General features: G+C 37.1%; 1 protein-coding gene across 4 annotated transcripts; it reads right to left on the reverse strand.

The window, feature by feature from the left end:
- Positions 1-1,645: 1,645 nt before the first annotated feature.
- On the reverse strand, positions 1,646-21,686 carry LOC139130741 (polyunsaturated fatty acid 5-lipoxygenase-like). Of its 4 annotated transcripts, XM_070696525.1 has the most exons (14): positions 14,665-14,856; positions 12,761-12,846; positions 10,698-11,224; positions 10,171-10,215; positions 9,495-9,620; positions 8,209-8,306; positions 7,539-7,671; positions 7,161-7,259; positions 6,593-6,807; positions 5,892-6,151; positions 5,275-5,363; positions 4,821-4,994; positions 3,927-4,090; positions 1,646-3,454 (listed from the first exon to the last, which is right to left on the reverse strand). In XM_070696525.1, the coding sequence occupies exons 3-12, from the start codon at positions 11,175-11,177 to the stop codon at positions 4,953-4,955; spliced, it is 1,587 nt and encodes a 528-aa protein (XP_070552626.1). In that variant the 5' UTR covers positions 11,178-11,224; positions 12,761-12,846; positions 14,665-14,856; the 3' UTR covers positions 1,646-3,454; positions 3,927-4,090; positions 4,821-4,952. The 4 variants fall into 4 exon arrangements, with proteins under 4 accessions (XP_070552626.1, XP_070552627.1, XP_070552628.1 ...); XM_070696526.1 differs by lacking the exons at positions 12,761-12,846; positions 14,665-14,856 and adding an exon at positions 21,546-21,686; XM_070696527.1 differs by lacking the exon at positions 12,761-12,846.
- Between the last annotated feature and the right edge of the window lie 178 nt (positions 21,687-21,864).

The raw sequence follows: 21,864 nt of genomic DNA on the forward strand, positions 1-21,864 counted from the left end.
ACTCACTCCCACTTTACATCAGAGATTCAACCAGCTTGGAAACTCATCTGTTCAGCAGAGCGTACAGTGCGGTCAAACCATAAAGTGTCACAAAGCACTGTTCTGTATTTTGGCGCAATATCAACTTCTACTTTACTGTTTGATTGATTGATTCTCCAAGAAGTCAAGTTCACGAGCAACAAAATTAAAATGAGTACACAACAGTCGGAATTTTGAGATTCACAGCTTTCTTTCGATGCGCTGCATCGTTCCCTGAACGAGCTCAGATTTTTTTTGCATCTGTAGCTGCAAGGACTGACATGAAACATTGCAGCTACTTATTTCGAATTTTTGACTGATGCCCGTTCATCGACTTGACCATACGGATTGACCATATGTGTACCACACATCAAGCGCTGGTAACATTGTACCTTGGGTGTTGTCCAGTGACTAGCGAAACTCTGAATGCTGTGTGTGGTCAGAAACACAGGCAAATATATTTCGCTCAAACTCAATAATTTGCGACAAATTGACCGATGCCTTAGTAATTTAAAGAATTGCTATTAGCGTCATTTGGACTACTAGTATTTTGGGCAATTGAGTGAAGTGGAAAATAATTCAATTGGTTTTATTTACATTGTTTTATATTACAGCTAAGTTATAATCGCCATTTTATCCATGTGTAAAAACTCTGTATGATAATTACATAGAAAGAGTTAGTTGGCTCGGCTTACAAACATCGACCTGGTTCCTGTAAACACAACACATCGCTGTGCAGAGATCCAAACGATGTCAACGCTACAATGATGATACTACAAGAAATATAACAAATAATAGCATTTGATGATCGTTTTACGATATTTACAAATTGTTCTCTGAGATTCATGTCGATTTTGATTACTTTGAATGGAGGTAAAGTTAATACGAGGAAAAGTATCCACGCATCAACTTCTAACATTTTGAGATTTCAAGTCAACAGTGACATGACTCGCCAATACTTTACGTGATGATTCAATGAATGATTGGACTCTGAATTTGTTGAATGATGAATCCAAAAACGTGACCCAAGCATCTCTAAACCACAGTCCAGGGCCAGTGTTGAAACCTAGAAATGTGCAAACAGAAAGAGTAGAGTTTTGGTTGGGATGTCGTCGAATCTTGAAGGTCGACACCAGTAAAGAGTAATAGTGTGATCGGAAAATTAACTTTGTACTTTAATGGATGTTCGAAGCATGGTAACTAGTCAACATTATGAACAGGAAAGGCTTGATATCACTCAAATGATAAAATCTGTTATCACTCAAAATGATTATTTTGTTTTGCATAAATTTGAAAATAATTAGTCATAATATATTGCTGATGACATTCTAACACTCATTATTTCGATGACTCAGTGAAAAGGGGATAGTACTCATTTTCAATGACAAGTGAGATTTTCTTCATTTTTTGCCCAGTCTCGTCACGTGCATCTTTACAGAAATGTGAAACTATCTTTTATGCAAAGAAAATCGTAATGCAATATGCGTTTAAATTTATTACCGGTGAAAATAAAAATTACACTGTTAACGAATGTTAGTCTCGAAATGTAGGAAATTTGAGTCACTTCACCATCCCTCTGGGTCATCAAGTCTATTTCAGAAAAATAATGCAATATGACAAGTGATAATCGTTTTCTAACATGATTTATTTGTATCAATGGCTAGACTTTCAATGCTTTCCATAAATGAACGAATCAAGTGGTATCCATGTAAATCATGTGATCTGACAGTATTATCAATATATGCGTAGAAATAGTGCTTGAAGCTGTATAACGCTATCGGTGCTGTTGATTTAAGGGATGGTCTGGAGAAGGGGTGTAAACTCCATCAGGGTTACCCATTTTAATATCATTGTGGTTACAGAATAGGAATATTTCTTGAAAACTGACATTGTTTGTAAAAAGTATGTAAAGATCTTGACTTGAAATTTTATTTCATTCAAATTTGCATTTCTATTTTAAATAGATTCGCACATAAAACCCAACAGTACTAACGGTAAAAAGACTAAAAATAAACTCCCAATAAACTTCATATTTGACAATCCTCTGAAATAATTCAAGTAAATACAATGTAGGTAGTATTGTGATTTCAATAGAATTGTCAATCGATGAAGTATGATATGTGCACGTTGTTTTCAAGACATCGTTTCATAAAAAAATTGATAATTGTTACATTCGAACAAAGTACAACTCAATCTTCTTCCATCAAAATTATAACTTGACTTTGATGGATCATAGTAATATTGATCATCTTCAACACTAAAGCCTTGCATATAATTTTTGATAAACTTTTTTATTATCTAGTGAGAAGCTGAGCCGGAATGTAATGTAATCAAAATTGTGAGATGATGAACTTTGACAGCCTCCGGGGCAATTATATTGATTGTGTTCGTAACATTTGATGTGGAACCTTGAACATTTCAAGGACGCCTGTTGAAAACTTTTCTAAATATAAGAGAGTGGATATTATGTCAATTTATACGTCTTCACCTGAAATGTTCCAACTAACTACCTTCTCACTTTTATGAACATAGATTTGATTAAAGTATGTTAAGTTTAATAAAACGTATTAGCAAGTATTGCCGCATAAGCTAGCTACTGTATGTTTTGTAAATATCAAGAGATTCTGCGATAGCAAGCTAGACTTTTGCGATTTTCTTATAACGGGTTTGCACTTTGCATTTCAAACTGAAGGCTAATAGTTCATAGGAATGCTATCTCATGCTATTTCTCCAACTTGCAATGTTCTGAATATATAAACGATTGACAGCTTCCAAAGGGTCAAAGGTTCCATCTGATAACCCAATTCTTTGTTTCAAAATGTGCTGGAAGGAGCATGCGCACAACAAATGTAGAGCCTCTGAAACTGGCCAATTTCCATGATACATGACATAAACTGCAAATACAAAGCTTAACATAATTCTCTAAAACACAGTCAGCGGCAAAGTGGACCGGAAGAATAGGCAGAGTATCAGACCAGTCCAATACATCAATATTCGCGTTGCAGAGTATCAGACCAGTCCAATACATCAATATTCGCGTTGCAGAGTATCAGACCAGTCCAATACATCAATATTCGCGTTGCAGAGTATCAGACCAGTCCAATACATCAATATTCGCGTTGCAGAGTACCAGACCAGTCCAATACATCAATATTCGCGTTGCAGAGTATCAGACCAGTCCAATACATCAATATTCGCGTTGCAGAGTATCAGACCAGTCCAATACATCAATATTCGCGTTGCAGAGTATCAGACCAGTCCAATACATCAATATTCGCTTTGGAGAGTATCAGACCAGTCCAATACATCAATATTCGCGTTCTAAATGTTGATGGAATTGGCAACACTAGCTGGTTGCAAGTATGGGTACTTTCTTCTTCTTGTCTCATTGCGCTCGTCGATCACTTGTCCGATTTCGTCCAATTCTTCAAGAAATCTGATGAGTAATATTAAAACATTAAATAATGTTTAATTCCTGAAGTGAATTCATTTTTAATTTTATACGTTGTGTAATTATTTTTAATACATGCAAAATCGTGAAAATTGGTCAGTAGTTATTGTCATATTTTTACACATGGACCTTGATAGAGGTCACTGGTTTTGTAGTAATTTTTGTTAGTAAGTTTAGTAAGTTTTCTAGAAAATAGGTCCACCATCTTAAGATTGAAGAATTAAAGGCCAAAACTAAAAACTAAAACTATTAGCCTTCAAACATTTACCACACAGGAACTTTGAGCAGGTAAAAACGTGACTCCTCGCGTAAGAAATGAAAGTGCCTACCAAAACAGCCACGCTTTCCTCTCTAAATTTAGAAGAGCTTATCCTATAAATGGCTTTTTAATTTTTTAAAAATTCAACAAACTTCAGTACATTATACTTTCAATTATTGTAGTCAATAAGACCCTTACTTCTGATAGGCATTGACACCAATGGAGTCATACTGTGTTGTAACTGCACTATTACCCAATGTATCAGCACTTGGAGCGCTGAGGCAATACGTCATCGCCATAATATTCAACATCATCTCCTTCACTGGTACATGGTCAAGGACATCACTCTCCGTTAACACTTCCTGTGGGGTAGGAGTATCGTTCCAAAATATGACAAAAACCTTAAATGTATACTGTCACCTGTTCCAATTTTGCCAAAGTTACCATGGAAAGAGAAAATCTAACCAATCACAGATTTTAAGCGGGTGGCTTCTTTTAAAAACAACGCCCTCACATGGGCATTTTGAATACCAGGGAACACCCCTTTGACCATATATGGGCATATTTAGATTACAGGTGACTGTATACCTTTAATAGTAACAAAGTGTGGATTGAAAATTGCAACGAAGCTGTTGTACGGATAGTTTCTGTGCGATCTATTTCAAGCTCGGCAAGACTGTATAATCCAGATGTCTTGTATAATGTAAGGCAACCTTCTGTAGATTATTAAAAGAGCAATTCTCAACGATATCAAATAATCTTCTGAAGTGAGAAAAATAAAACATATTAATAAGACACTGTCAAGGAATTATCATGTTAGGGCGAAAAGAATCCCGGTTTTATTTCTTACAAGGCAAAAACTTGGAACTACAGTTGTCATTGCTATGAATGCTCCATATGTGTAATGTAAATGACAAACTATACGTAGTATCATTGCTTTTGATCTCATCTTTGTAGAGGCAGTATGACCAAGGCTTTATTCGTTTGTTTTCATCATTTCTGTCGTGGTGAAAATTAGAAGGATAAAAATGTACAGTTGAATGACTATGTTAGTTGTTTCAAGCCAAAAATTTAGCAATATTTTATACTGACCTTGGTTTTTGGTGGTTTACCACGTAGATAAGCTGGATAATTTGGCGGGAAAGCATACTCATTGTATTGGGTGTAATTCGTTGCCGAATGACCGACTGTACAGTTAAATATAATGAATGTGAGTACAGTAATCTAATCTTCCCATGAAGTGAAACTGCCATCTCCTGGAACACCCTGAAATCGACAAGAAACTTTAAATCCTCTTCATCTGAAAACGTTTCCATGATTACAGGAGCAAGGTGGTAAAGGTCACCTGTAATCATTAGGTTACACAAAGTTGAAGTTGCTTTTCGAACGCGGACATAAGATGAACTAAAACGATGTGATAATTACAATACACGAAAGTAGATGTTAAAAAATAAGGACAGAATGCATTTATCTTGCTAGTTGATTTCATTTCTGACATCGAAATGCGATTGCCAAGTTTGCATCAACAGGTGTCTGTGTGTCCTACCTTTACGCCAAGCCCTTCTGGCGGTTCACTACATAACTCTTCAGCCATGTTTTGTATTTCTATGTCTTCGGCAACCTTCTCGGAAGTTTCTATGATTTCAAAGATGATAAGAAATGGTAAGATTTACAGATAAAGACGAAGCTTTTATTTGAAACATCCACGCGCCTTACGGAGAGTGCAGCTGTTTCAGTCATCATGGTTTGCCGTAAATTATAAATAAAATAAAAAGCCCAAAGATTCATGGCTGTAACTCTTGACGATGTACTTTCGAATGTTCTGTGTCTATTTGTAAAGTACATTTTTTATCTACGCCCAAGATCACGTAGAGGTGTTTTTTATTTAACTTATCAGCATATCCTGTATGCCCACATGGGCAAGTTCCGATGTTATTCTTTAAATTGAGTTCTGGTCCAGTCAGCAACCCATCATCAATGTTCCATTCCCGACGACACATTTACACCATTGAAAGGGCACGGGTTCATCTTCGTATCTTGCCTTGTCGGAAAGACTTGCCAAGACATGGCAATACAGCCTTCCTTTAGCAAAAGCTCCTGGACTAATTCAATATATTGATATAACCATAGATGTAATAAAAACACAGCCATGATACTACTCACTGTAATGGCCTTTAACGACAGCGCTGACGTAGTTTTTGATGGCGTCATAAATCAGCATGGCGTCATCTCTGAAAGGATAATCAGGTATGACCTCGGGGTCATACACACCACGCGCCTTAAGGCTGGTCGGTAAATCACCGTTGATATCAAATCGCCAGTTCTTCCATTCTCGGCGAATAATTTCCAGCATACCGATTCGGCCGACGCTCATCGCTCTGTCTATCCATCCATTTGGGGAAATTAAAATCTCTACTGCTGAACTGTTGGAGGGAAAGAGACATTTATGATATTTAAAGCTTCCACTCCCATTTCCCTCTCTAGAGGTCCAACTTTACCATAGAAAACAATGGGTTCAAACCACAGTGGTGACCTAAAGGCATTTGATCGGAGATATTGATCACAATTTATAACTGGACATGGTTTTTATCTAAGTTAAAATCAGAGGTCTTATCTTCATTATTTTCTGCAAAATACTTCGAAAATTGTTTCAACGATCGTGTATATCACGTGACTATTACATTGCTATCATTTTCACGAGCTTACAAGATACAATTTAAAATTTTGTTGGAAGCTGTTTCATGGAACCAAGGTATAAGAGGTCAATTACAGTGGCACGTTTTGCGACAATTCGCCCTTTTACGTTATATTTTTACTTTCCGTTGATATGCATAGAATACACAAAATAAAGTGTGAACACTTACTGATTTATTGCCATTACATATTTCAAGTGAGGTGCCAGCAGTCTGAAAATAGGGTGTGATGGAGACAAATTCCGATTGACTGCTAGAGAAAATGTCTCGATCAGGATATGAGTGAATGCGAGGTGAACAGCCGACTCGTGAACCGATGCGTCCGCATTGTTGAAGAACATCTTAGCAAGCATCCATGTGTACTGTGGGTCAGTTGGGAGAAACACCTGCGACAAAGTTTGTCAGGAAGTCAGAGTTCGATTTAAAATGAGAATGTTTCATACCGTAACAGCATGGTTACACAAGGATAACGGTTTGTTATTGGTGACATTGTAATACTACTTTAGATGAACAATTAAAAGTGACTTGTTCATGTACTTTTTACGATTATATATCGTTTTTGATTTTTTTTTGCAAAGGCGTTACAAGAATCGAAGTGATACAGTTTATCTATGACTGACGTATACACTCGTATTCGGGGAGAACACTCCTAAAACTATTCCAAATATTATTATGGAGTTTACATTTTTTTGGCTGTGGAGTTATATTTACTAGAAATTCCTCTGCTTATTAAACTTACTGGATTATCTGGACCTGCGTCCTGGAACAACTGAATTGCCACGGGCATCAGCACTTTCTCTTTGTTCATAAAGAACAATGCAATGGGTGCACACACCACCTTAAGTACAGGAAAAATTGTCGATATAATTTTAGTGAACATAAATCTGCATGGGCTTGTTTAAGAAATATATGAAACAAGACAAACATGCATACGTGTGGACTACATTTGCTTGCAACCTGTATGGGTTGCAGCCAGCCAGCCAGGCTCAACTTTACTGTGTAGCAATTTCACTGAACTTGAACTATGTTCACAACGTTCATGATGATTTCACCATCAAAACCATTCAAGTTGACGTCAGTTCTCATCTAAGTTAAATGTGTCCGTTTCAAACCTTACCACTTTCGATGTTGTTGTTGGTAAGTCCTTCAATCGTTTGTAGTCCACGATGAAGAGTCTTTTCTGAGCGATACATTCTTCAAGTGTCATGTCTTCCATGATTGGTTTTACCATTTCGTTTGTAACGGCAAACCTGGAGTAAAGACGTTGTCAATTTGGATTAAATTTTCATTTTAGAAGATAGTGTCACTTCGTCGACTATCAGGTGTTTTACTTCAACTATGTGGGCTTTACCAAACCATTTGCATTGCTAATAGGGGACAGTGAGAACGTGTACAGGTGTATGACAGTCCCCTCTCAGTTTACACTAGTAAACCATTTGTCGTCGAAAAGTGCGATCCACTTTATTAAACACGACTGTGTGCGAAGAAATGTTCTCCGAACTTGAAGTATTATAATTGTAGTCAATTGGCATTTCAGTATTTCAGTCAATAAAGCTGTTGCGTCGACGTCATTTAAATGTTTATTTCATAGACTTTGGGAAGTCCCATTCGACCGCGTTACCGATGGACAACAGAATGTGAAACCTCTAGCGGCGACAGCTTCAACTCTATCACATCTATCTCACAGACCCATCATGTGAACCCTCTAGCGGCGACAGCTTCAACTCTATCACATCTATCTCACATGATAAACCAACGCGAGGTATTAAGTGCATGTTTTGACATACTTTTTTGGTATTTCTTTGCACAGCTCTATGACGCATGGATTACATCCCTGGAGTCTTTGTGACCCAAAGTGCCAGTCTTCTTTCCATGTTGCATACGACTGAGAAAATTAAAATTATGGGAACGCTTAAAGTGTTTGTAAATGCCTACAATTATGATGATTTGAAGCGACTTTGAGCGAGACTAGAATTCAAAGCAGATTGACCTAGATAGATCATAAAGAAATGGAAAATAAAATGTTGAATATTTGGATATTTTTCAATTACGATGCACAATACAATTTCCTACAACGAATCATGTGTGATTGTATCATATGTTGTACAGCGGTTTACAACGACTAGAGATTCAATGCTGTGGTCTGTACCTCTTCACATGTATGTGTGTTCTGTTGGTGTGTCTGTTTTCACATGTATGTGTGTTGTGTTGGTGTGTCTGTTTTCACATGTATGTGTGTTCTGTTGGTGTGTCTGTTTTCACATGTATGTGTGTTCTGTTGTGTGTGTCTGTTTTCACATGTATGTGTGTTCTGTTGGTGGGTCTGTTTTCACATGTATGTGTGTTCTGTTGGTGTGTCTGTTTTCACATGTATGTGTGTTCTGTTGGTGTGTCTGTTTTCACATGTATGTGTGTTCTGTTGTGGTGTCTGTTTTCACATGTATGTGTGTTCTGTTGGTCTGTCCCTCTTCACATGTATGTGTGTTCTGTTGGTGTGTCTGTTTTCACATGTATGTGTGTTCTGCTGGTGTGCTGTTTTCACATGTATGTGTGTTCTGTTGGTGTGTCTGTTTTCACATGTATGTGTGTTCTGTTGGTGTGTCTGTTTTCACATGTATGTGTGTTCTGTTGGTGTGTCTGTTTTCACATGTATGTGTGTTCTGTTGGTGTGTCTGTTATCACGTGTACGTGTGTTCTGCTGGTGTGTCTGTTTTCACATGTACGTGTGTTCTGCTGGTGTGTCTGTTTTCACATGTACGTGTGTTCTGTTGGTGTGTCTGTTTTCACATGTATGTGTGTTCTGTTGATGTGTCTGTTTTCACATGTATGTGTGTTCTGTTGGTGTGTCTGTTTTCACATGTATGTGTGTTCTGTTGGTGTGTCTGTTTTCACATGTATGTGTGCTCTGTTGGTGTGTCTGTTTTCACATGTATGTGTGTTCTGTTAGTGTGTCTGTTTTCATATGTATGTGTGTTCTGTTGGTGTGTCTGTTCAGCTCAAATTTCTTGAGATCAAATGTCACTCTGGTGCAATAAAGTAAAACAATGGCAACTACAAAATTGCGTTTAATTACCTCTGGTAAGACGAAATATTCACTGTAGACATTGGTCAAACAATCAAGAGTTGTCCATGGTTTTGACATCATAAATGTAACTTTTGTTTTCAGTATACTTTGCATCAACTGCTTGTTGAGATCCATCTGCAAATGGACAGTGTTTGATATCACGTGTGCATGAAAATACCTATGTATTTCAACTAATTCTTATCGCATCTCTTAAAATTGTGATTCCTTTCATATTTTATTCGAGGGGTCTCAAGTATATATACATATATATATATATATAAATATATATATATATATATTATATATATATATAGATAGATATATAGATATATAGATATATAGATATATAATACTTTTTGAATGGCGAGAAAAATCAGTTTTATTTGTTGACCGTTTAGGAAGACAGAAAAGACATACTTTGGTAAAGAAATTGATATTCTCTACTTGATTAACTTTTATAAATTTTCGAGTAAAACGGATATTCACCGTCATATATTAACGTCAGTCTTTCAGTTTGAAATAGAAAGCCAATAAATATAGCGGAATATTGTCAATGAAAAGTTCGACCTCGACGTGCTACATCTTAATTAATCTTTAAATCATAAAGCTATGGTCCAGAGCTAATTGATGATTTTTTATAGGCTGGAGATATAATAGCTTAACTTCCCGGCATTCTTTTAATTACCTGATGGGCGAAAGAAAATTCTTCGTGCTTTGGGAGCGTTTCAACCTGTAACATAGAGAATTAAGACATCTTTAAACTACTTAGAATTAAGAATGAAATCAGGGGTCACCGTGCAAAATTTGAGAAACAAGTCACCTATCGTTCAATTGACAGTTTAAATTCAAAATGGTTGCCCCTCCTGTGTTTTCTCTATGGGGAAAACTATATTTTCAATTTCAGCTTAAATAAGACGGTGAAAAGTTCATAATTCAATAAGCTTCAAAGTAATAAGCTGTAGACCAGAAGGTATTGCAAAGAATTTGAGTCAGGATATGTTGTTGCCATGGTCCATTCTACGTTAGAGAACAAAATGCATATGTAAATATTACCAAAGTTACAGCTCTAGTCCCTTAAACGTGATGAAGACCGTTTAGGCGAGGTTTTCCCGACGGCAAGATTTTACTATTGTCTTTCGGACAACATGAGTTTCAAAATGGTCGTGCAAGTTAATTCGCAGTCATCGATGTCAGACGTATGAAAATACATACCATTATTGGTGCTCCTTGATTAGCGGGCCCAAAATTGTATTGCCTTTTGTTAAAATCCAACTCTTCTTGTCTTTGAACCGGATTCGGTTCCATCATGGGCAAAAAACAGTCGTACTTCTCGATAAGAAGGTGACAGTCTGTCACCCAGCGATGAACCGGAAATGGGTATTTATCTTTTCGGCGCCAATCTTCGATAATTACACTGTCAAGGTACCAATCGTCACCAAACCACACATCTCTCCACACTTCGATTTTCGCAATCTCTCCCAAATCATGCATGTTTCTGATGTAAAACCGATCTGTTTGGTTGCGCTCAAAGTTCCACCCGAATGGATCGCTCAGCAGGATCTCACGTGATTTTTTGCCATCTTCGTTGTAGAGAATCAAGTGTACTGCGGCGTCTGTACCGCCGCCCTTCACATCACCAGTCTTGATATAGATGACGTAATCTGGTAGTAAAGACGATACAGCTGAACCCATCGCTGTCTGGTTCCTGAATTGATCTGAGTCTTCAGGTTCAGATATTCCTGTGAATGTAAATAACCGACAGAGTTCGAATAAAATGAAGATGTTGGTCTTCTGATCAAAACGCTTCTTTTAAGCAAAAAGTCAAGTATGATCCCATACACAGAATGTGTATGCAAAAGAAAGAATAAGTGCTCTCTAAGGATTAATTTTTGTTACATTAATGATGAAAAACAAGACCTAGTTTGTCTTCTTGTCACTGGTCATAATCAAAGTTGTTACAAGAAGTAACGTTAGCAGAAGCGTTTCAGTTAGTTCCCTGGAATAATTTCTGATTATTTCCTATGGTAAGTAACTGTATCTTAGATTAGCGTGTCTTAATGTTCACTCGCAGTACGGATAATGTCATTTATCTTCCTCATCATTCCCTATCAGTGAATAGCTAGATGACGCACAGGCCTTGGCAATTTACTTTACCGTGGTCAAACGTTCTGCAGTCGGGAAAAAGTCATGGCACTGCTAACTGTCTGTTCAAGATGTGTAAAAGAACTTAGAGAATAAACAATTATAGAGGTGTGCTTTATTTAGATATATTAAATCTTTTCCTAATCTATGCAACTTTTCATATCTAAAGAGAGGGCGTTTGCAGAAATACACGATGGGCATGTTGTTTTTCAACTACGGAAAGAAGCTAAACTCGAAGATGTCACAAATCTAAAGAGTGTACCCCAGATTACCGAACTTCTGACTTCCATACATTTTATACAACGTACAAGGGAACCAGTACGGCAGTTTACATAGCTTTTAAGACGAAATCAGTCGCACGTTATTACAAATATTGACGGTCGAAAACGTTAAAGCCCAGACAAGGAGAAAAGGACGAATGTCTGGGTGATACGAAAAACGCGTCGAAATTATGTCTGTGTGATGTTTACACTTTCAAATTAAGTGAGCAAATAAACTGGCTCCCTATTCTCGGTCCCCATTGTGATCTGAAGTAAATGACGTTTCTCGATGGAAATGGTCACTGCATTTATTTATTTCACAGATATGTATAATATGAGTCTAAATGTCAGGAGAAAAGTTCAACAGTTTCTGCATTCATATATTGTTTGGTCATTTTCGTTGTGACGTGCAATGGATCCCGTCAAGTAATCTGATATCCCGATCAAACTTGAACGCCCAGGGTCGTTCCCATTGAATGATTGATCAGAATCATATTTTATGGGAATTTACATATTTTTGTAACAAACTGTGACATGTTTAGGCGTAAAAGACTGATTTGCACGTCTCCACACAGTTATCCCCTCTCCGCTATCAAAATAGACTATATCTAGACTATGGTTATACCTTGCAAAGTTAAACCCAACAAGTGCAACAACAACTATAAAACAACAACAAAAACAAAAACAAGAACGACAATAACAATGATAATCTTTTGTATGATCCACTATCACGAACAAAAAGTTGCATGTCACATAAAAAGTGTACATATGAATGCTAACCTGATGCATGTAAAATTACTTCGGTTTCAAATAAAATTAAGTTAAATTTACTCCATAGGGTGATTGTAGAACGTAATGATTGAAAATACTCACTTTGTAAAACAAGCTGCTTGGCAGGTGAAAGAAAAAAAAACTGTCTTGAGTATGACGCGACTACAACTGTTGTTACTGGATCCTTGCTTCAGTCGTTTATGAGAAAATGTGCCGGAACAGTGTCCATATATGGAATGAATACAGGGAGAGCTATTTAAAAACCGATATGCTAATTGTTTCAGGCTAAGGTCATTGAATCTTGTTACACAACCTAAATATGGCGAGGATATGATCTTAGAGCGAAAAAAACGCTATATTTGTGTTTGCGTGATATTTTGTAATACTGATTATTCCAAATTATTTGCATGACCACGGCTACTTTGAGGATATTATGTGAAAGCAGCATGACATAAAATCAGTTTTTTTTGCAGTCGTGCGAGTACGATTTATCTACTTCAGCTAAAGAGTCCAGTCCAATGAACATAGAAGAAATGATAGCAGAACTATTTTTATGAATTGTGAAATGCAAATACCACCTGTTTCATAAAAAGGTCACGAGTTTTAGGATGAAGCAGGACGGATTTTACATGTAGACGTTGAGCAATGATATAAATAGCAGTATTTTGGGGAAAAACAAACGTTACCATAGCTCTACACTAGAAAATGACTGCAGTTTATACTTTAGAATCCAATTTTCCATGGTCCCCTTCATTTCCTGTCATTGTTCTGTGTTCAATGACAAGATTCTTATAAGCGTATATGATTTTCGATCTGTGACTTGTAGTCATATTCCGTCACTATCTACTCTGATAAACTATGCCAAAACAAGCACAATGAGACTACTAGTATTTCGTGTTTAAATTTTCTTACTTTCCTGAAAGCAACTTCATTTTCCAAAGTTTTATGACAACCTCATGCTAACAATATTTCACCAAGTCAATGCTAATTGTCTTCCTATTGATATGTCGGATCCATTGCTTCTCAGAAATACTTATGTTGACTCTTTTTTAAAAGAAATCGCAGACCTGGTTTCTCAAAAATCGGATCCTTCATAATTTGTGGACTAAAAATTTTCAAACGAAAGATTCACTTACAGTCCAAGATGACCAAATTCAGATGATTTCTACACAGTACCAGAATACAAGTTCTTAGTTATGTCAAGAATTTCGAGAGGGTTATCACTCTTCTTTAAATTAACAGTTCCTATCTAACTCACCGCATGGAATCTTTGCGACAAATAGGTTTCTCTGAAAGTTTGATCAAGTTAATCAATTTTAGATAAAGCTAGTAACCAGCGCACTCAAGCGAGGCTGTTGGAGGTTTACATTTTGTTATTTACGAACTTATTGAGTCATATAATTTCTGTAACTAATCTTATCCATGATTGTGAAACCATTTTATGAAGACAGAAGTTGCAAGTCATCTACCTGATATCGGAGAAGATAATTAAACTACACAGAAATGAAATCGTCAAGTCTTTGCGAGATTGCCAATATTTTTACTTCACTGTGCCTTTGTCGAAAAGAACACCAACCTAGATGAGTTAATCGACAAGGTGACACTGAACTTGTCACCCTCTGCAGAACAAGTCCGTTTAGTTTGCAAGTAGATCCAATTGATATACAGGAGTAAATTAGAGTCGCGCACTGCACAGCAAATCGTAAGATTCGGTCATCATTATTTCAAATGATTCAAATATAGCTGTAAATTTAAGATTATAGTAGCGGTCGTTTCGTAAAGCGTTACAGCTTTTGACACGGGGATGGGTAATTGTGTTTGTTTGTTTGTTTGTTTGTTTGTTGTTGTTTTTAATTTGGGGGATATTTTAGCTCTTTCTCCTTTAGTTCCATAGTCTTTAGTTGAAAATCAAAACCGAGACATAACACTAACGGAACAATCAAGTTTTAAGTCTCGGACCGATCGAAATTTTGTGCATTTTAGGAAAATGGTTAGTCAGAACATACCTTTCTCAGCAAGGACGCTTCCGATAATTTCCTCTGCAACCTAATTTATCGCTACCCCAAGAGGTGACACTGTCCTTGTAAAACTAGTTGCAAGCAAATATATCTCGAGCACTGGCCAAAAAGTGGTGAACCATATGGACTGTGTTTTCGTCAACGTTGACCTGTAGAGTCAGTCATGCCATATTACACATTAAAGTAAATGATTAGAGATTGCAAGCATTCCGGCCATTTCATGCACACGTATAGACTCAGAAATGCTGCATTAACTTACAAACAAAAAATTAATACTCTGGATTTCGATTTTGTTTGAGATCATAGATTTTGAGGGGTAAGCTTCTATTCTGGTTACGTCACCTGTTTTATTTTCAGAGCACACCTGTTTTGCGACGGTTTTAGAGATCATGAATATTAATGTGCCAAGGATATCTTACAATTGTAAATGCAAATCTTAATCAATTGAAAAGGTAACAAAAATAGCCTCTACATTCAATTCTTTGATGTTAGATCAAATAATTTTCGAATGTTACTTCATGGTGTTGCGTATGAAATGTTAAACTAATTTTCCCTAAAAATTTTATACTTTAACCAACTTGAATACCAAAGGAGGAATTGCGTCTCAATATTGATACATATACCAATTAAGAAAGACTAAAATTATACGCTACATCCTAAGCTTAATTTGTGTTCACTATCAGATAAAGCTAAATAATTCCATCGTATGAGCTGTAATCGGCATAATCTATTAAACTTTGTAAAATGCTCGCTCGAATCATATTAATTTGGTTCTTGAAGCATTGCATTGATACTAAATATAGATGATATTCAGCTTTGCATATGTTCGTCAGAACATTACATGACCTCTTATCACAATTCAGGATTTTGATCGTCAGGTAAGTCTAACGTATTTCTGTCTGACTTATTTCTTGTAAAGCCTAAATTCTGGCCATCATTTGATTTTTTTATTCTGCAGTATGGGAACCTGAAGGGCAGTAGCTGTAACTTTTGAAGATTTTTTCACTATTTTTGTTCAAGTTCCCGATCTACTTCCCAGGGCATGTTGAAACGCCCTCTTTTTACCTTGTAAAGACGGTGTTTATACGCGTAAAATGCAAAGTTATTGTTCACATTTTAATTCTAGACCGGACCGGAATTTACATGTCAACGATAGCAATGCAGTCTACACATATACAGGCCGAGTTGACAAGCTCAACACTGTATGTCAACATGCTGAGGGCGGTAGAACAAAAAACTGTAGTTGATATTTAAATAAAATAAAATCATCGTAAAGTTACAGCTACTGGCCCTGTAAAGTAAACTGTCAAATACAGGGCAATGAAAGAAACTGATTGTAAGAATATATTGGGGTCAGTATTGCATAAAAAGGGTCCCCTTAAAGGAAAATGAGAAAGAAATTGACTGTGTAATAAGTTTATCTCAAGATTAATCAAATTATAGTACTTAGATTAAATTAAAATAATATTCAATTTAGTGCTGTCGGCATACTCAGATATATTGCATCGACTATAGCTTCACTTCGTTAAAGTTTTTGGCAGTTCGTCAGTTTCACACGATGTCTCTCTCTGAATTCCTGAGCAAGGGGCAATATACCAACGCAATGTAACACGTTACGTTGAATACCAAGCTACTTGATATAATTAGACGATGGATATATCTTTTTGTATTGCCGCCGACTGTTGGCTGGGAAAAAGAGGATTGTTGTGAGTCAGAAATGAACATCTGTGCCGACCTTTCTGAGTAAATTCGATTGTGACACCATTCTTGATGCAGTTCACGTGTTCTGGACTTTGTTAGGTTTGGGAATATACTTTACGTAAATACAGCAATTTTTTACTGAAATTGAATTCATGTCAGAAGCAGCATGTATTTTACATCTCAGTCGTCTTATCACGAATTGTAAGCTTTGCATACCTGTTTTCAAGTTCCCAAAGTACAATATCAAAGTGTCACCAACGTAAAGCTGGGACATAAATTTAGATGTCAACATATGACCATGTGATATTAAAATAACCTTTTCTTTGTTTTCCTAGAATTGAATATTTATAAAACAAATGGAAGTTGCTGGTCCACTGTGAAAAGGGAAATAAGTAACCGCCAACAAGAGTAGAAATATATCTAGAAATAAAATGATTAAGGAACTTCAAAACATTTAAATCGCCAAATTTTCAAACTGTAAAACAGATAGTTTTCTCGGCCATGATTATAATTTTGATCACGTCTCAATATTACAGACGTAGCCACGATACTCATCGTGGCCGAGAAAACAAGTCGTGTACCAGTTCATCTGAATCTTGAAAATACAGAGACAAACAGGCTTGCTATATATAAGCCAGTGTCTTCGTCGATTATAATTAGCCAAACAAATGGCAAACCAGACAGTCACAGTCAAACCTTTATCCACATCTTAACTACTCAAATAATGTTCTTGATAAAATGCTGTTGTATTGCAAAGATTTAAAGAAATGTGTACATAAGTTTTCGAATTTTTACATCACAGTACCCTGAATATCACAGGTTGGAACAATAGGTCACAAAATTATTCTTTTTCTCCCATAGCCACTAAGTTGTTTGTTTTATTTTCTGATCGCTTAAGGCAACAAGGCTTTTGCCTTGCTTCGGATTGACGTTTGTTGCTTGAATATGTTCACAACTAGAGGGCGCTGTGGTGAATAAATCGACACTGGGCTTACTTACAAAGATCATCCCTTATCTCTACACTTGGAGGACTTCCTTATCTTCTTTTGTCCACCGTGTTTTTTCTGTTCCTCCCCCGGTCTGTACCGATCTCCTCAGTCATAGCCATCGTCTTTTACATTGAAAAGGTTGGAACAAGAAGTCATATACCGGTAGCTACTGCCCCATTGACTGTGGACGTACCAAAACTATGGAGACGACTACAGCCCCATTGACTGTGGAGCAAAACTGTGTAAATGAGGTGAGAAGGTAATGCTAAATATCCCGGACAGATCACCTTACAACAATTGACAAAGCAGAGGATATGAAATTAACGTCCAAGGGAGAAAAACATGGTAGTGTACCGTTTTGGAAAAAGTATTAGGCCCGATAAAAAAAACCCCGAGATTCAGTCATATTGTTGTGTACAGGAAGAAGCATACACGCAAAACGATATTGACAATTTTCCTCACACCATATTCATAAGTTTAATTGGCATTACATACGTACGTTGCAAGATAGATGCATAAAGATCGTCCTGGGGAGAGACAACACACAACTCAATGCGGAGGCCGCCCGGTGAAGTACATGAGCTGTGTTAAGTTGAAAACATCAACCAATGTATATATTCCAAAAATAGTGTTATTTGGTTGCACTTGGGGAGTATTTTTGTGGGGGAGGTCAGGAGGGGGGTTTCCCCCTCCTGCCGTTGGAGCTTTTGAAAAATAGACATGAAAATGGTGTTATTTGGTGGCATTTGGGGAGTTTTTTTGTGGGGGGAGGTGAGGAGGGGGGGTTTTCCCCTCCTGCCGTTGGAGCTTTTGAAAAATAGAGATTAAAATGGTGTTATTTGGTGGCACTTGGGGAGTATTTTTGCTGGGGAGGGGGGTCAGGAGTGGGGTGTCCCCCCTCCTGCCGTTGGAGCTTTTGAAAAATAGAGATTAAAATGGTGTTATTTGGTGGCACTTGGGGAGTATTTTTGTGGGGGAGGTCAGGAGGGGGGTTTTCCCCTCCTGCCATCGGAGCTTTTTAAAAATAGACATGAAAATGGTGTTATTTGGTGGCACTTGGGGAGTATTTTTGGGGGGGGAGGTCAGGAGGGGGGGTTTTCCCCCTCCTGCCGTTGGAGCTTTTGAAAAATAGAGATTAAAATGGTGTTATTTGGTGGCACTTGGGGAGTATTTTGGTGGGGGGGGGGTCAGGGGTGGGGTGCCCCCCCTCCTGCCGTTGGAGCTTTTGAAAAATAGAGATTAAAATGGTGTTATTTGGTGGCACTTGGGGAGCATTTTTTTCAGATTACACATCTTCCTCTGAAACATGGTCTTCTTGCTCCTCAGTAGCTTCCTATAGTTTTGAAAATTGACTATTTTGGTTTCCTGGCTTCCCTTTCTTCTGCGTGGTGAAATGCCCACATTCACACCACCAAACATCATGCATATCTCATGATTTACAATTGATTTTGACAAGCTGAGAAGCTGTTTGCAAAATATAGTGAAATTTGCATATTTGTGTTTTTAGAGCAATTGTTGCCCTTTTTTGATCAAAACATCTATTTCTCTGTAGCAGCATGTCCAAATTGATTGGATGTGTATAGATGTGGTGAAATTTCAATATTTGTCTTTTTAGGGCAATTTATGCCATTCATGGTCAAAAAAGCTGTATTCTCTGAAAGGGCTTGTCCAATTTCTTTGAAATTTGCTACATAAGTCCCTTAAGATTTGTTTAAATCATGCTCTTTTTTGTGGTGGAAAAATTCTTCAGATAATTGTCATTCAGCATTTGCTACACACAAACGATTATTCATGCAGATTTATTCAGTAATTGCTATCGGAAACTTTCAAAGTTCAACCCTTTTGTGTGTTTTGTGAAAAATGAACCTGATGTGGCCTGCATCTGTTTACCTTGATCTTAAAAGGCAAATATAACTTTCTGTCTTGACAACCATACCATAGTTTCAATGTTTTACCTAGTGTACCTGCTTGGTTTGTACGCAGGAAACAAGTAGAAAACAGGCTCTATAATTTTATAATTTTCAAGTGATCAGAATACAAAAGTCCTGAAAAGATAAGATAATCACAACTTCCAGTATAAGAGATACAGTCACTCTAAATGTATAAATTAAAATTAAAAATGTGCCTGGAGGATGTACTAAAAATACAGAAAGTTGCTTCCTGTCGGTAAAATCTAAAAAAAATTCAAGATTTTAAAGACTTTTGCAGATTTTTTTTACGCATTTGTCTTCTTATTTATTTTTTTTTTTTTGCAAACTAGTTTGAAGATTTTTTTCTCTAACTTTCTGCTCTGAATTTTTTTTTCTTTTTTTGACCACCCCCTCTCAAAATCTAATGGTCCGTCCCTTACTAAATATAACTGCACGCCCGACATCGGATACCGCTGCCTGAAATTCGGACAAATTTTGTTGTTGCATGCGCGTCGTTATTGCAGCTTGTAGTCTGAGCCATAAATTCATAAGAATTAGTGTGACTTTTTGCATATTAATAAAAGAAAAATGACGTTAAGTGATCAGCGCTATACTAAAATGCTTGTCAAGACAGGAATGCCGAATGGCATTGCTTTCATTTGAAAACTGAATTCTAATCGGGACTTATAAAATGACCAAATCTTTTTTAGCAGAAAAAAAATGTCCAAAGTAAGAGCAACTTCAACTGCGTACGAACTATTTGGAGCATTCAACAACGAACATTTCACCGGCGGTACCTGCTTGTCCCGGTGCAGATCCAATGTCGTGATCAATTGCGGATCGCGGAAAAGCTGATGGAAATTCAGTTCCGTTCCTTATTCGAAGCTAAACCAGTCAAGAATTGTTTTCGATCCGTCTTGTATGGAGACCAAAACAATTTCATGCACTTCCGCCAACTTGACAACTTTTAGGGTGAAATCAACTTGTTAAACGGGTCGATCGATCTTCACGAACGGTACACTGCAGTCTGTTACAACAGGAGTTGCACATGTACATTTTACGTACTGCGACGTTGCGAATGAATAAGGGCACAAAGCACTGTATTTGCGAGCATACGATCTGTGTTTGTTTTTCAGATTTCGTTCAAAAACCTACCCGCACGCGGACGGCAAACAATTTTGGCAGTGATCCCTTGCGTCACGACAGGGCCAGCTGAGGCACAATGAAGCTTCGCGAAACTCAGTCTCTGCATGGTCACACTCGTGATCTATTCAGTTCTGGGACTGTGGTCTCTGCGGGAATTTCCAACGTGTCTGAATTCGCTTTAAATTTTAGATCGCCAACCTAGAGGGCCCGAGTAGGCCCTACTTGGCCTGGGTTTTTCACTTTGCCCATGACAAAGGGTGTGTTCGAAATTTGGCCAGTACCAAAACGACGCAAACAGGACCAAAATACCCTTTACCAGTAAACAATGAACTCAAACAAACTCACCTGTAGCATGTAGCAACAAATTTTGAAACTAGGTAAAACATTGACACTAGGTAAACATTGAAACTATGGGGGTGGTCAAAAACAGAAAAAAAAATTTCAGAGCAGAAAGTTAAGGAAAAAAAATCTTCAACCAAACCCAACTATTAAACTCAAACCGAAGCGGAAGGCCTATCGTTAGGGAGCCGTCATTATTTACACAAGGGGAGGGGGTCTGATGTAGGGGAGTTTGTCGCTAACAAAATGACCGGTAAGGAGGTTACTCAAAATGATACAAACAAACAGGGGTACATGCAACAATTTCAAATGTGACAGTTGTTCTAAGTATCACCTAATGACGTCATTTAGATTTCAAATTTTCAAAAGTTTGTACATCGTGAAGACCCCTTCTTGACATCCCCCATGTATCAATTGTTTTTACCACTATTGTTATCAAACACATACATCAGTATAGGTGATTAAAATACTGCATCTGACTTCAAATTGTCCTGGTGTTTTCTTAAAGAAATAATGGCAGAGTTTAAATTCAGATAGCATATTATCGGTGCAGAAAGAGGACTATAAAATGCGACTTTTTGATGAAACATTTCCATCGTGCTACATTGTATGGTGTTAACAAACATAAAACATCTATGTATTATTTGTTTGATGCAGACCTTTAAAGTTGTAACTGTGATAGTAAAGGTCAAATATGGTTTCGTGTTCTTGATATCATAGCACTGCACTATTTCAACATTATTTCCAAAATTTCAGCATGTCCTGGGAACTGAGATTCACCGACCTGGTTTCCCAAAGTCCGGTCCTTTCTTCAAAGCTTCTTCCTTATCAAACACAGTTAACTCTCTAGCAGTGTAGAAGTTGTAGAATATACAAGCTCACTTTATCAGCTTTGATAACGTCAGTTTGGAATTGTAAGTTTTATACAAGGATGTGTCACAAATATAGGCTGATATTTGCACAAGCTTAGTGCCAAAGTAATTTGCACCAAATTTAAAGTGAAATAGCCCCTTCAACTAATACATATTCATTCATACATAGTTATGTCATACATACATACATATATATACATACATACTACATACATACATACATACATACAT

The sequence above is a fragment of the Ptychodera flava genome, chromosome 4, assembly GCF_041260155.1.
Source record: "Ptychodera flava strain L36383 chromosome 4, AS_Pfla_20210202, whole genome shotgun sequence".
In the NCBI taxonomy this organism is placed as follows: Eukaryota; Metazoa; Hemichordata; class Enteropneusta; family Ptychoderidae; genus Ptychodera; species Ptychodera flava.

Bases quoted from the DNA above. Each gene is read 5' to 3' on its own strand.
- LOC139130741 (XM_070696526.1), bottom strand. From the start codon at position 11,177: ATGGGTTCAGCTGTATCGTCTTTACTACCAGATTACGTCATCTATATC. The intron at 8,307-9,494 runs GTAATTAAACGC...TAATTTTCTCAG, and splicing joins AATATTTCGTCTTACCAGAG to TCGTATGCAACATGGAAAGA. The intron at 5,364-5,891 runs GTGAGTAGTATC...TTGAAATCATAG, and splicing joins TGTCGTTAAAGGCCATTACA to AAACTTCCGAGAAGGTTGCC.